Source organism: Anticarsia gemmatalis, chromosome 27 (assembly GCF_050436995.1).
Source record: "Anticarsia gemmatalis isolate Benzon Research Colony breed Stoneville strain chromosome 27, ilAntGemm2 primary, whole genome shotgun sequence".
Classification (NCBI taxonomy): Eukaryota; Metazoa; Arthropoda; class Insecta; order Lepidoptera; family Erebidae; genus Anticarsia; species Anticarsia gemmatalis.
This window is the reverse complement of record NC_134771.1, coordinates 5,978,391-5,994,272: the sequence shown is the minus strand read 5'-3', so window position 1 is coordinate 5,994,272 and position 15,882 is coordinate 5,978,391. Positions and strand designations below refer to the sequence as shown.

Genomic DNA, 15,882 nt, shown 5'->3' with positions numbered 1-15,882 from the left:
GTGTATTGTAAGACTCTTTAAATATTATTATTGTATAATATTTAAATATAATATTATTATTTGTTTAACACATTTATTGAGGACATGCAAAGTCCCTAACCCGCACTTGGCCAGCGTGGTGGACTCAAGGCCTAAACCCTCCCTCATTACGGGAGGAGACCCTTGCCCAGCAGTGGGACAGTAATGGGTTAAATTTATTTATATAAAATTTGTAAATTTACAAATATGTATTTTTATAAAGCCAGAAATATATACTTATTTACACATTATCAAAGAACGTCTTTAAAGTTAAAGTATTGTCCGTCAAAAGGCCCAAAAGGGTAAAACAAATGAAACACAAGTAGGTATATATAAATTAAAATTTATTATAAAAACATCTATAATATTAAATGCCCTCAATTAACTTAATAAATGCATTTTCTTTAAGTTACAAGCACCATCGATTCGTTATAATTTAAACGAAAAACACATTGACTGCTTTTTATATTAGAAAATAACTGAATTTTGACATTAGTATTGAGACAGTAGTTAGGTCAAAATAATATTGACCTTTTGACACTTTGCTCGTGTCAATATTCAGGTCAATATATTTTGTTGAATTTTGACATTACAATTAGGTTAAAGTCAAAATTATATTTTTTCGTAAAGCAATCAACGTGTTCAAAGAACTCACCAGATGTCGCTACATCTAGAAGTTGTTTGTTCGTCTTAAATTTATTTCAAGTATCTTTAATAAATACTAAAATGGCAATAATCAAATCATTTGTAAACTAAATAATCTTATTTAGTACAATTTACAAAAAAACATGGCGATTTTTTTTACAATTTTTGTCAATATAATATTACTATCTCAAAAACGGGAAATCAACGATGCATACAGACACTTATAGGGGCATTTTGCAAAATTGAGCCCCAATACGCCGATTTTGTAAAAAAGATATAGTTTAAGAATCACAAAAAACTAACATTTAGACTTTTATGTGCCCCTATACTACAATCATTTCACTAAAACTTATAAAATAAGTTCAAAATCACTCTTAAAATCATAAAAAAGAGTAGGCACAATCATCCTTCATGTGCCCCCATCTGGCTCTATGTGCCCCTGTACTGCAACATCGTTGAAATCCCTCTAACCCCTTCAGAAGTTACTCTTTAGGTAGCAGTTGTTGAGTACGTTGTAGTTAAACCTGTAGCCGGATTCAGGCACATCGTCGGACACTAGGTTGTCGCTGTGGAAGTGAACGTATAGGGGGCCGGGCGGGGTCGCTGAGGAGAGAAAAATAAAACTAATAATAGTCGGTAGTGTTTGTAGTAGCTCCTTACATCTGCAATGATTTATATCTAATAGAAAATATTGTTTAGTGATTAAAAAGAGTGGCCAGGAGTTTCTTGCTAGCTCTTTCGATTGGCCCTACCTTTCGAACTGGCGGTAAAATAAATGACTCACTCCCGGTTTCTGAGTACATTTAGCGGTAGTTTATCTATTCAATAGCGTTTAAACTCATAGAAAAAGAACGCTAGTAAATGATTTGATATGGATTTTCAAATACTATGGCGGCGGGTCTTTTCTATGAATGAATGAATGAATCGGCCAACGGTGTAAGACCCTGTTTTTAGTGTACAAATGTGTACAATACACAGGTACACTCTCGATTCCTTCGCTCTTATAGTCTGGTGGGACGGATAACCGACACGACCAGTGAGGAGAGGTGAGACGTAGGACCGACGGCTTTACGTGCTCTCCGAGACACGGAGGTCGACCTCAACTTCCTAAAAATACTTTTTGATCGTATTAACTTCGAAAGGAAAGTATAAAGTCGGTCGCATTTGTTGTCAATTAACATAACAGTCGTTAAGCCCCATCAAAAATCTTGGAACTACGTGAGCGTTCGTTTTAGTGAGTGTCGAAAGAACTATTTTTTGCAGTACATTTTAACTGCCAAACTCCTTGATATGATAATACAGTTACCAGTACTTTTCAACTTACAAGCAATAATCTGGTTAGCAGCACTAGTCCCGCAGTACTTGGAGCCTCTGAGTCCGTCAGCGGTCTCGGCCTCGGGTATGAACAGGTAGTCTTCAGACTGCGGCGCCCCCTGCGTCACCGGGTTGCACTGACAGTCCGTGTCCAGGAATAAGTTCTCATCGTTACGCATGGCCATCTCGAATGATGCTGCTGTTAGTCTGCGGAAAAGATTTTTTGTTGAAGAAAATTGTATGGTAAGGTTTGGATGTGAATGGAGCGAAATTTTAGAGAAGGTGGTAAGTGCTACGTAGTGCAGTGGTTAAGGTCGCCAGTCGCTGCCACTGCGTCGGGAAGTCGTGTTCGATTTCCACACGGAGCAATTATTTGTGCGATCCACAAATAATTGTTTCGGCTCTGGTTGTGCTTTGTGTCCGTTGATGTGATTTTACGTACGTGTATGTTTGTATTGTGTAACGTTAGTGTATTTTGTACAGTATTGTTTACACATTATAATTAAAAGACATAGATAACCAAAGATATGAAGATTTATTTAATCCTAGGGGATCTGCGTAGCTTTGATAGTGAAATTATTTTGAAAAAAAAAATCGCAGTCTATTCATAAAATATAAGTATCTCCATATTATTTCACGGCAACTGTTTAAGTGTTTTGCTGTGAAAGTGCTGTCTTTTGTCTACTTAAATATTTTCTTTCATATTTAATAAGATTTTAGTCAACTCAGTCCCTAGGTCCCTAGTCGAATGTTAATGAAAAATGGTAATACTTACTTGATACCACAAACATCGGGTGTTCTTCTAAAGCAGGTGGCGTAAGCGAGGTTAGCTATGTAGGGCCCAGCGCCGCGGTTATAGTTGAATGACTCGAACGCCCCCGCCCTGTCTGGGTAGTATTGCAGGCAGCCGGGGGGAGCTGAGGGGAAGAAACAATAATGCAGAAAGCTGATAGAATAATATTTGTATTCATGACTATTTAACCATTAAAAAAATCTGAAACCTTAACTTAATCAGAATAATCTCTCTATAATCTCATATAAAGGTGTGATTTTTTTTTATTATTTACTTTGAATAACATGAAAAAATGAGGACCTGGAGATCCCAAAGTTTTTCAAAACTCTTCAGACAATATATTATTATCTTATAGAAACAGGTTCGCCAAAATAAGCTTAAAGGAAGCAACAAGTTCAGGCTCCTGAATTTGTCTATTAAATTAGACTAGCAGCTTGTTTCACTAGAAAGGAAATAAGCGTTGGGCAGCCTAACCCAAAGGCAAAAATCTTTATGAGTAAAATGTATAAAAATGAAACCCGTTTTCCTTGGTCACGGCATCACGCGTGAATGGCTGGACCGATTTTACTAAATCTTTTTGTGTTGTATTTGTTATTATTAGGAGAAGGTTCTTACGGAAAGAAATATTAAGAAAATCTCTCAGAAATATTGAAAAAAAAAAACATTTAATTGTGCATATTTTTAGCTAGTTATGAATATGTTAAATATTTTGTTGATTCAACTTACCGATCAAGTACTCATCTCTGTCAGCGGAGGAGCTGAGCGGGGTCGACGGGAGCGAAGATGTGATGGCTTCGAAGATTCCGTCACGGTATTTACTGAAGAGACAAGCATATTACATTAGATTAATCATTAAGTTATTAATAAAATAATAAAATTGTCAACGCTGGGGTCGAGTATGTTCCCCCATGAGTCCCAGTGTTACGAAAATAGCACTATTTCAAGAACTGTTTTGAAGAAGTCTCATCTCTTTTCGATGTTTTTCATCACCGGTTAGGAAGCGATACATTCAAATACATTTCTAACAAAAAAAAGTAGTTATGTAACCTTGGGTTTGAACCCTTGATCACTTTGATGGGAACATCATCATCATCGCTCTTCATTCAATGATTTTTAAAGACACAGGTAAGATTAATAGGCACCATTCCTCAATCCGGGAAGAGACCCTCGCTGGGCAGTGAGACAACAACTGGTGGGAAGACCCCTTTGCCCAGCAGTGGGACAACGACTGGCTAAAGAAGAAGATGAAGTCTCACCCCAGGGTATTGAAGCACTCCAACTGCGTGACCTTGATCTTCCAGGTGGCTTGCGGCAGGTTCGGCTGGGAGCTCCTGTCGGCTATCTTGAAATTGATGCGGATGTGACGGCTGTTGGTCGACGCGTTCACTCGCACGTATACTGGGGGGAGAAGAGGGGTTATTAGGGGTCTTTTGTTGAGGGTGTTTTGATGGTGAATGTTTGTTATGAATAGGAAAAAGTAGAGACAGAAGTTATACTAGTTGATTAAATAATGTTATTTTTTATATTATCTTAAAGTATTTGATAACTTATTTTTCTAGTACTTACTTGTTTTGAATTTTTCTTTTTCTACTTTAGGTTTAACGAAAAAAATTGCAGTGTAGCTTGCACTGGTCGACGATAACTTTATGTTGTCAATCACTTGACGCTATACAAAGATTATTTGTGTTTTATGGCGACCAACCTAACATTTTAAAGCCTACGTACAACATCGGGCTGCGCCTAATTGAGTCCAATTTCGATTCAAACACTCTTCGACAGTAAAAAAAAACCCTTTCAAAGATTGATTTACGAGATTGTATCAACATTTTCAGGGAGAAAATGTCGCTTATACCAGACAGCTCCCGCACTAAGAATTGCTGTGGGGTTGCAACTATTGGATTGGATCGAAACATTTGTTCTGTGTAGGAATCGAACCTACCACGCACCGGTTGCGTGGTGACCACCTTAACCACTGTGCCACGAAAAAAGCCTATGATGATGATGGTGATGTTATATCTACATCATCAACTTCATCACTGGTACTCACAATGCTGTCCATTGTTGTCACCGCACAGAGGGGGGAGGATGTCGGAGTTGGCCTGCAGGTTCGTGACCTGGAAGATGTCGTTGCGGCACGTGTACCCTGGACGCTGCGTCACGTTCTCTACTGCCTCCACCTGGTGACAGACAAGGTTATAAATAGCTTGAACATGTTTTACGTAGCAATGATTTATATCTAAATACAATACTAAAATTGGCAAACTGTTTTTTTTTTTACGTTTCAAAAATGGTTGGTGTGAAACCTATGCATAGTTCGCTAAAATTGCTGTTATATGTTTGCCGTAGGTAATATAGATTGATTCGGATTCAAATAGAAATATTGTGCCTTTTACTGTCTCAAATAATTTGTGTCCAAATTTCGCTAAAATAGGTAGGTACCTACTTACCTTTAAAAGGTAGGCATTCAGCATAATAGATAATTAATTATTTTTTCCGTTAAAATGGATAAATGTAGCAGCAGAATTAATAATATCGTTTTCCCTAGCGACTTAAGTAATTACAATATTTTCAATTAGATTAAGCGTCCTACCAAAAAAATATCAATAATTATGTTTTGGACATCAAAATTTTTCTTTGTCTTTCAATGAAAGATTTACTCACAGTAGTTGGCGGCGCAAGGTTAAACGTCTCAAAGTCGATCCTCATCTGACAGATGTTGTTGTTGTTGATCTCCACATTGTAGGAGCACTCCAGACCTGAGGACTCACGGCTGAGGGGCGGGTTGATGAAGACTGCTACCTTGGTGTTTGTGCGGACGTCACATGCGTTCACTGGGGGGGAAGGAAGGTATAGTTTTTAGAGAGAATTTAGGACTAGGGAAATAGCCCTTAATTTTTTTTTTTTACTTTTTCTAAAACTTCTGTTCCTAGATTGTTTTTTACTTTTCAAATTATGTGCCATATGCACTCCAAAACGTTGCTTTATATGTAAAAATTGCTAATTTAGTCCGGCCGCTCTAGTACAACAAAATAATTTTTAAGACTTTAAAAAATTATATCTCCGAAACGGTGAGTCCTAATTTGAGCTGAATGATACCAATATGTCGGCAGCAATCCATACCAGATGCTGCCTATATCGTTTGGACAACCAAGTGTCAATTTTTTAAGTACTTTCCCCTCATGTTCCATCATTTATTTCCATTCATCATATATATCAAAGGGGAAGCTATCGTGACAAAAACGACAATCTAAATGTTCAAAAGAAAGGTGTTTGTGTTAAAAAACCACACACATACATAAATATCATGTATGTATGTCAAAGCTAGCACATAAATACAACAATAGGATTCCTAGACTAGTACCGTATGCCTGTAAATTGTACAACCAATAAGCTTTGTAACGGGTAAGTATTTATGAAGACAACTCCGCTATTTCGCTAAGTTGTAGATAAAATATTGACTATAAATACAATGATCTATTGCTTTACGGTAGTTTTGAAAGCTGTCGTAAACATACTTTTATTCAGAGAAAACAAGATTCGATATTTTCCAGTAATTATTAAGAAAATATAGGTAACTAAGCTGTAGTAGGTAAGCCTTTTCTTATGCACAACATATATTTGCCACAAATAAATTACGTATGCATAGATTCGTCTACAAACGAAAAATTATATTGCTTATTGGAAAAACGATTCGGACATACAAGTAAAATTCGATTTTATTTGGTTTTTGGTAAACACAGTAATCATGACTTGAAGAAAAGTTTTATTTTCGAGCGAGCTTTAGCACTTTTTGAAGTAAAGCAGTTTTCCCGCGATTGGCTAGTGCGAAATAAATAGTTTTTCAATGGTTAATCGTCACTTCGCCTCTTTACATGAACAACGTGACATCTCAAAAAAAACTATTTTACTCGATATCCAAAACTAGGTTACTTTTGCTTATTTTCAGAAGGCACGTTGGTTACCGCAACAATTTAATTGTTATTCTACATAAAATATTATTATCAATATTATAGAATTTATCAACACAATTTTTTTTTAAATGTCTCTATTGTAAAATTGTAGTTCAAAAAATATCTCGTTGTTCTTGTAAAGAACCGACTTGATTTGCGGTCGATCCGTGGAGCCCCATGCCCAACAGTGGGACTACAATAAGCTTATTATACTTACAAGAACAGCAAGTGGCGAAGACTCCACAGAAGCCAATAGCCTTTCCACCCTGAGTGTTGCACTGGTTCCTAGAGAGACAGACTCCGCCGGTAGACCGGTCAGTACCCAGGCACTGCTCGCCGTTGCCCACCGTGAAGATAGACGCGGGGGACTGACGACCGGCTGTGGAGAGAACAGGAGAATTTATAAATATGCTTTTGGGACTCCAGGAGATCTTGTTGATGAGAGGATTCTGTTGTTTTTAACTGACTGCAAGAAAGGGGGGTTCTTAATTCGTCTTTTATTTATATGCATCGAAAAATATTGTCTGAAAATCAATACTCTATAGTAATAGCGATTATAACTATTTAAAATTGATATTTTATAACATCTCGATTACATATACTCTACAGCATAATTACTTAAAAAAAAAGAAGTTTTTTACTCTCAAAAAGAAGAGCCTCAAGAAATATAAATCGATTCTTATACGAATTTGATATCTAAATATAAATATCGAAAGTCGATTTACCACGATAATTAATTTTGAATCGATTATATTCGGAAATAATATCGATTTTTTTAGCCCACAAGCCTATTTTAATCTATCCCGCCAGTGGCGCCTGTGGCATTGACACAATTACCGGTGCATTCCGCGCGCTAAAATAAAATAAAAAACTGTTGACTTTGCGCAAAAAGGACTTTAAGGTTATGTTTTAGTTTTTAGTGTAATTTAATAATAATAGTTATTGTTTTGTGTAAAAAATACATTTCAATAATAAGGTTTAACCCATTAATGTCCCACGGCTGGGCAAGGGTCTCCTCCCGTAATGAGGGAGGGGTTAGGCCTTGAGTCCACCTAATAATAAGGTTTAAGTGTTTATCTACTGCGATAAGGACGCCGTAGTGTTATTAATAGTCTATTATTATTAGGTAGTGAGTGTTTGTTGTATTCACGGTGCCGTACACCGTATATACGTTTCTTAGATTATATATGCAACACTGATTAGAGCCTTGTAATTGTCGAGATGGCGATCAAAAACACTTTAATTTTTTGCATTGCTTTTCCAAGCGCTCGAAGTCATTAGTGGTGATTCATAAGTAACAAACTTAGTGATAATAACTCGTAAGTGGGTAGGTAATGTATTCGCACGAAGTGTCAGTGTCGTCACAGGATCGAGACGCGCCGGCGCCGAGCTCGCGAGCCTTGCGATGTCGCCGCTCCAGCGTACACGTAAGTAATAATTTGTAGTCATCTATCTATCCAACGTATGGTTAGTGGTCAACCTAGTGTCAAAGTTGTTCGAGCCTGAGAGGCCTTTGACGTGGCTTAACGACTGATATCTTAATTGACAACAACCGGGACCGACTTTTCTCGTGCCCTCCGAAGCACGGAATCGCTCAGTTCAAATACAACTAAGTATGCGGTCACCCATCTATAGAATGACCGCACCAAACGTTGCTTAACCCACTGATCGTTTACTTAGCGGGAAGCACAACTGGCTATGAGCGCCTCTAATAATTTGTTGTCATAAAATGATACGAAAGAATGAGTGTTTGTACTGAGTGATACTTCTTAATTTCTTTATTTTATTATTTAATATGTGTTATATTTTAATAACTTCAATTAGCCAACTTTGTCATTATGACTATTTATTGACCACTAGCCCTACTCATACGTTAAAGGAAATAAGCTACGGTAGCGGAACGTTGTAGATATTCCAAAACATACCTAATACAATACGGGAGGAGCTCGTGGAGCTCGAAAAGCACGTTATATTGTTAGTTAGTGGTAGTCAAGCTAGAAAGCCTGACAACCATTCTTACAGAAGCGTATCGTGTTATAAACCAGGTAACTGGGTTGTGGAGTTCTGATAGGCAGTAGCGCCATGTAAAATACTGGTGTTCAGCTCTACCCCGTGAGATTGGAAGCCGACTCCAACATAATTGAAAGAAAGGATAGACAACTTCCTTCTTAAAAAGCTTTTAGATTTTAAGAGTTAAGTTGAAATATAATGCTACCTACTTACTTCTATAAACTGAGGCGGTAGTATAATTCACCGCTATACACAGTAATAATATCCGAAGAAGTTTCTGTACCGCCATCTTGTATTCCCTGTAACAATAAATAAATAATTTAAGGACATTATTTCGGCAATAAACACAAAGGCAAGAGGGTCGAGTTATGTTGTTATATTAAACAACAACTGAAACTTGAAGCACGGAGACGCTCAGCTCAAACACTGCACGTACCTCTATGTAATGTCCGCGTTACTCAACACACTGATCGTTTACCGACCGGTGAGCGCAAAAGTTTTATTACACCAACTGGTATTCAAAAACATGTAAAATCGGGTCCCACGTGTTTTAAGATCAAAGTCAAATGATCGGAGGGCTTGTACAGTTATTCAATATGATGAGGTCAATGAACCCTGCTTGACCGGTCCCGTATATAAACATGTATTGAAAAACTATTAGACGTATTTGTAATAGCTGTACTTAAAAATGACTGTGAATTAGCTGCCCAAAGCAACTTTGCTTGTATGTAATTTTGGTACAATTAAATAGGCCTATAATTTTGACCTCCGATTGTCCATTATCGCCATAGAAAATATCATGAAAATTGTTTCAGAAGTGGAAGTAACGAAAAAATATCGTGTATGTATTAGGTATTACTAGCTTGGTCTCGTGACTTTATTCGCATATGAGTTCCCAGACGTCCGGTATATAGCAAAAGCCTTGCCCCCTATAACATTGTAATCTATACTAATCTATACTAATATAATAAAGCTGAAGAGTTTGTTTGTTTGTTTGATTGTTTGTTTGTTTGTTTGTTTAAACGCGCTAATCTCAGGAACTACTGGTCCGATTTGAAAAATTCTTTCAGTGTTAGATAGCCCATTTATCGAGGAAGGCTATAGGCTATATAACATCACGCTGCGGTCATTATGAGCGGAGTAGCAACGAAAAATGTTACAAAAACGGGGAAAATTTTGACCCAGTCTCTTAGGTGACGCAAGCGAAGTTGCGCGGGTCAGCTAGTAGGTACCTAATATAATGGCGAAACGCAAGAATATTTCATACACCCTCGCTTACATCTTCATGTACAACAGGCGTGATATTATGTATGTATGTTTTTATGTACTTTTGTTTTGTTTATCGTATGGTTAGTGGTCAACCTAGTGTCAAAGTTGTTCAAGCCGCCCGTGAGGCCTTTGATATGACTTAACGACTGTTATCTTAGTAGACTACAGCCGGGACCGACTTTTTACATACTCCGAAAGCACGGAGTCGCCCATCTCAAATACCACTATGCGGTCACCCATCTATGGAATGACCGCGCCAAGGGTTGCTTAACCCACAGATCGTTTACCGACCGGTGAGCGCAACTGGCTATGGGCGCCTCAATTCAGTGTGTACTCATTAACCAAAACAACATCTCAGTTTATCAATAAAATCGGACATGTTTAAAATTACGGTAAATCTCGGTACAAACACAAACCTGTTTGCTGTTTATTTAAACGTTTGGTTTGATCTCAAAAAACGGTATTTAAGTGCTCTCTCAACTGATACAAGTAATTATTGAAAATGAAAGTTACCGTTAGAGTTGAATTTAAGCTTTAAATAAATTAATTGGAACTTTTTTAAGGAAAAATTCGGTGGAATTGTAAACCTGATTTTTGTACGTTGGTTTAATAATTTAGGTCAAATATTGAGCAGTTATACCCGAGTGGACAAAGCATTCTCCTCCCAATCAAGAGATCGAGGATCGGAAACCAAGGCGAAACACCAATGACTTCGAAGCACTATGTGTATTAGAAATAGTTACCAGTTGTTCTAACGGTGAAGAAAAACCTCGTGATGAACCTTGCATGCCTAAATTTTTTTTATAATATTCTTTGAAGGTATGCAAAGCCCCCAAAACACACATTGCCAGCGTGGAAAACTCAAGAACTAACTCTGGCTCATTCCAGGAGTAGTCCCTTGCTCAGGGCAAAATTTGTTGTAAAATGTAATCTGTTATCAGTTGTCTGGTTACAAGCTCTGCTTAGTTTGGAACCAGATGACCGTGTGAATTGTCCAAATTTATTTATTTATCCCATAGATATTCTAACAGTTCTAACAGTTCTTAAATCCACAAATCTATACTTTAGTTATTACAAACATGTTAGCGAGAGAATCCGAACAATATAACGTAATTCGCACGTTTGTAATACTCCGGCTACATTCAATAACCATTAACGATGCATAAAAAAGATTTTCTATTACCTTCTATTAAATAAGTTATGAGATAGACCGTTAATCACTAGAGCGAAGGGAATTAATAATCGGCATTCATCACTTCCTACTAAACTCGTTTTAACGGTACAAACTGATGCATATGTTATTATGAGCGGTTCAACTGATGGGACCCCGTTAGTTACTTGAGAGGAAAAACGTATGTTTGTTTAGTATAACTACAAGCTTTGCCCGGGTTAAAAAGTAATTTTAAATAAAACTTTAAGAAATTTTGAAAACACACACTGAAACCTTTCCATCGGAGAAAATTGTATGGAAATCCGAAATTTTGAGTTTCCAACTATTACAGTTATAGGCAGACGCGGAGGGACTTTTATCTAAAAAATATATTTTCATTATATGCCAATTTCTACCAGAAGATTTGTCACTATAAAACGTATCGTGCAAGTTAAAAACCACCCGTGTACCAAATTGCATCGAAATTTAAAAGTTACGAGCATAAATCCATCTTTACCAAATAAGTATCGCATTGATAAGCCGATTTTTGTAAAAAAATAGCCTAATTCCGATCTTTCAGATCTTTTAGTATCTCCATGTTATATTACGTGAAAATCTGTTCAGCCGTTTTGAAAACGTGCTTTATGCTGCTTTTTGCATTTACAGTATAAGGGTAGTTCTAAGATTTAACTAGCAGAACTTATCATGCCCTTTGCCAAATTCATTTTTGGGATAACAAGCATCATGTTAAAAAAAGAAAACTAAATCAAGTTTAGTTTAAACGCAAGATCTAGACTGACATACACGCTGGCTCAAATAAATCTAGGATATAGGCTAGAATGCTATTAAGTCGGACTAACCATTTAGTGGTCAGCTCATAGTTGTTAGATGACCACAGATTTGACCACTAACAACGTAATTTGAAAGCTGTAAAGTTAAACTTTAATAAAATGGCAGTCCTTTTCTAAAGTAAGATGACTTGCGATCGGATCGTGGTGGGTTCGAATCCCACACATAAGTTATTAAAAGTTAAAGTGGTTATACAGAATTGTTATTATTATTACTTATTAAGAATGGCTGGCTTATTGATAAAACTATTTTTTTTTTCATTATTATTGTTCCCACTTTCAAAACTTCTGAATAATTACCGGTTAACTTATCTGATAGAATTTTGAAGCCTGTTTCTCTATATATTGGATAGGTTATCCAGTAGCTATCAGTAAGTCGCAAAACTAGCCTTACAATACTTAATAACTGAATTACTTTCAGGCCCGAGAACGGCTTATGAAGACTTTATATTTATTTTCAAAATAAATCAAGCAAAACCGCAAACAACAGCTAGTTTAATTAAAACAAACAAACAATAAATTATTTAAATAATTACCCCTATATTATAAATCCATTGATAATTTACACAAGGCTTTTAACACCGGTTTTCTATTTCATAAATAAACACAAAACTAGTTTTTAATAAAGAAATGGTGATAGCTATCAATTATATAAAATGTCGGTATTTAAGTTTGTATGTCAAATGTAACAGGATTTTAAACGTGAAGAAAATAAGGAAAAGAACTTTGGACTTCGAAATATCGATAAATTGTTTGTGCCCACGATGTTGTTAGCATGGAAATATTATTTTATCTAAATATAGTCTAACGACTTAGTAGAGATGAGCACAATTTATCTAGTTTGTAATTCATTATGTATTAGAAATCATTATCACTTGCTTTAACGGTGAAGGAAAACATCGTGATGAAGCTGAACATCGTTTGACGATTTTCTTGAGAGCATGCAAATTCCCCAACCCGAAATTGGTCAGCGTGATGGACGTAAGGCCTCTCTAAATTTGGTAGTAGACCCTAGCCCAGCAGTGGGACAGTAATGGGTTAAAAAATATTATGTGCACAACACAATGCATAAAATTTCAAAATTGAATTTAATTGCTTATGCATAAGTGATAGATATAGCAAGTAATAAGGTATCTGATTCTTATTTAGTGGTGAATCAGGACCTTCATATTAAAAAAAAAATAATCTGTCTATCTGTACTGCCTTAATCATTGAACGCTTTCAAATAAAATTTAGCATGAAGATAGTTGAAGAACCAAAATTTTACGCAGTCTACCCTTTTTCTTAAAATACATACTCTAAGATGCTAAAATAAAAGATGTTATGTACTTAAAAATATGCAGAACCTAGTAGCTACTAACTTAACTACTAACAACACTCTTGAGGGACAAATTTTATCAAAATTTATTCAGCAATTCTTACTTGAAAGGCTAATAAATATACCGTACAACTTAAGACCCTATTTCAGACACAATCCATCGATTTTCAGACAGGTTTTCAAACAAAAACCTAGGAATTCTACTAAGAATGTGACAATAACATAGTACCGCTACGCTATTCACAGTGGGATAAGCAGAGAGGTTTATTACACAGTAAACTTTGTGACCCGTGTGTTGTATTGCTGAGGTCTTTTGTGAAAATTATGGGAAAAACCGTTTCGGAATTTACAGGAGACTTATTATATAGGTGTCGAATAATTTATGAGATAGTTATTAGGTCGGGGAAAAGTCTTTTCGCATTATAGTATGTATGAACTTATAATAAAATCTCTTTGGCTTCAAGAATCACAAATGAGTAAACGGTTAATTAGGTTTCTTTCAGTGAGCTTGTGAGGTACCCAAATGTCGAACTTTTTTGTGTAGAGAAATGATTTTATTACAAGTTCATACATACTATAATGCGAAAAGACTTTTTCCCCGACCTAATATATTCATAGGTTGGGTTTACTCAAATTACTGTTATAATAATTTGGTATGCTAAATTATTTGGAAGTAGTGAGCAAAGGTTTAGGGCTGTTTTAAAAAGCTTTTATTCAACTTGAAATGTACATATGTTAGTTTGTTTGGGGCAAATCTTGTGATCGTTTTTTGCATTGTCAAATAATTTTCGAGTTTTATTTTTACAGATGTTTCTACTATTATTTAATTATTTTATTAACTTTTGTGTCTGTCAAAACCGAATATTCCTTCGTATAAAATCTAAACGTACTTTTAAGTTACATATGCATTTTAAAAAATATCTTTAAATGAATTCAAACTGAACATAGATCGAAGCAATAAATACCAGTTGACGCGTTTTTTAAAATTTAATTATACTAACTACTACTAAGATGTTTGTAAAATAGATAATCATTATATATTCATTGTTTTAAAATAAAAAATACTAACTAATTACTTTTTATATCTACTTATTTAGGGTACATTTAATGATAAATTAAACCCATTAAATGTCCCACTACTGGGCAAGAGTCTCCTCCCGGAATAGGGAGGAAACATACGGTATTTTTTTAACCCGAGTTTTTTTCACGGTTACAAATTCGAATTCGGGTCAGCTATCATAATAATAAAAATTATTTCGTCCACTAATTTACGATAAATATAAATAATATATATAAAAATTGTACGTACGTGTGTCCGGGCGAGGGCGTCGTTCACAAGTGAGTAAGTTATGCAATGGCCCTCTTTATATAGTTAACCGAGCGCAGTTTGACCGCTACGGACCGCAGACGATACACGTTAAGGAGTTGCGACACCTTTCTGTAGGCCGACAACTTCGTACAGAGCCTACTAACTAAATAACTGCACGTTTGGCGCAGTGGTTAACGTGGTCACCTCGCCGCAATAACCGTGGCGCCACGTGTGTAAGAACAATAATAGCTCTTTGCCCGATTCGGTAATCGAACTCGAGACCTCATGATTAGCATAGGAAACATTACTGACTAGGTCACAGAGACAATCACGTATTTAGATAATAATCAAAAAATTTTGTGTAAGTATTTCCAAAATAAAGTACCTGTATCAAACAAGTCACCGTCAGCTGTATAAGACTGCGGGTTACTGATGTTTTTAATTCTGAATGTTGTATACCTTTGTATGCAAGGCTCTCTACTAAGTTGTAGGGCTATAGCTTGTAAGCTTGTTTATGACTTGTGCAGTCAAGTGCAAGGTCTCCAGTTCGATTCTTGTGTAATGTTATTTTTAGCAGTGATAGGAGAACTCCCACGCAACTCGTCGAGAGTGCAACACTGATGACTTTAAACGATGACTTTTCTTAGTTATGTGTGTATTAGAATTAATTTTAATTATTTGTTTCAAACAATCATTATGTAAATACTGATTGTGTCACATATATATGTTACTGTAAAAGCCCGAACTGTGGTAAATCCTAAGATTTTCCGGTAAAACCTAAGATTTACCAACTCTCAATGGTAAAAGTCCGAAGAAGCCAGAGTTTAAAAACTATGTTACGATATATAAAAAAATCCTCCTTCATAACTATGTTTATAACTATTTCACGGTATAATTATATACTGTGACATAGTTATAAAGAAGGAGTTTTGGGCAAAGCGACATGGGTAGGTTAGGTTAGAAGGCTAAGGTGGGAGCGAGCGAAGCGAAGCTCCCACCTTAGCCTTCGTGGTTATTTTTTTTTAACCACCCAGAAGGAGGAGCCCCGCGAAGCGGGGCTCCGGTGACATCTCGACATCATCAAGTGAATATAGGTAAAAGTTCGAAATAAAAGAATTGTTCGGACTTTTACCATTGCGAGTTGGTAAATCTTAGGTTATGCCGGAAAATCTTAGGATTTACCACCGTTCGGGCTTTTACAGTAACATATATACTAATATTATAAAGCTGAAGAGTTTGTTTGTTTGTTTGAACGCGC

General features: G+C 36.1%; 1 protein-coding gene and 1 long non-coding RNA gene across 2 annotated transcripts in view; one reads left to right on the top strand and one right to left on the bottom strand.

Annotated features, from left to right (window-relative positions):
- Nucleotides 1-345: 345 nt before the first annotated feature.
- Nucleotides 346-14,655, bottom strand: LOC142984637 (uncharacterized). The gene is made up of 10 exons (XM_076132387.1): nt 14,625-14,655; nt 8,944-9,029; nt 6,938-7,099; nt 5,432-5,601; nt 4,818-4,947; nt 4,027-4,168; nt 3,497-3,588; nt 2,753-2,894; nt 1,988-2,184; nt 346-1,266 (listed from the first exon to the last, which is right to left on the bottom strand). Exons 2-10 carry the CDS (start codon nt 9,017-9,019, stop codon nt 1,139-1,141), a joined length of 1,239 nt encoding a protein of 412 aa, XP_075988502.1. The 5' UTR covers nt 9,020-9,029; nt 14,625-14,655; the 3' UTR covers nt 346-1,138.
- LOC142984639 (uncharacterized) overlaps nt 8,016-15,882 on the top strand; it is an 82,676-nt gene continuing 74,809 nt past the window's right edge. Inside the window, exon 1 of the long non-coding RNA XR_012960156.1 lies at nt 8,016-8,147. This is a non-coding gene — a long non-coding RNA (uncharacterized LOC142984639). The remainder of the gene's footprint in view (nt 8,148-15,882) is intronic.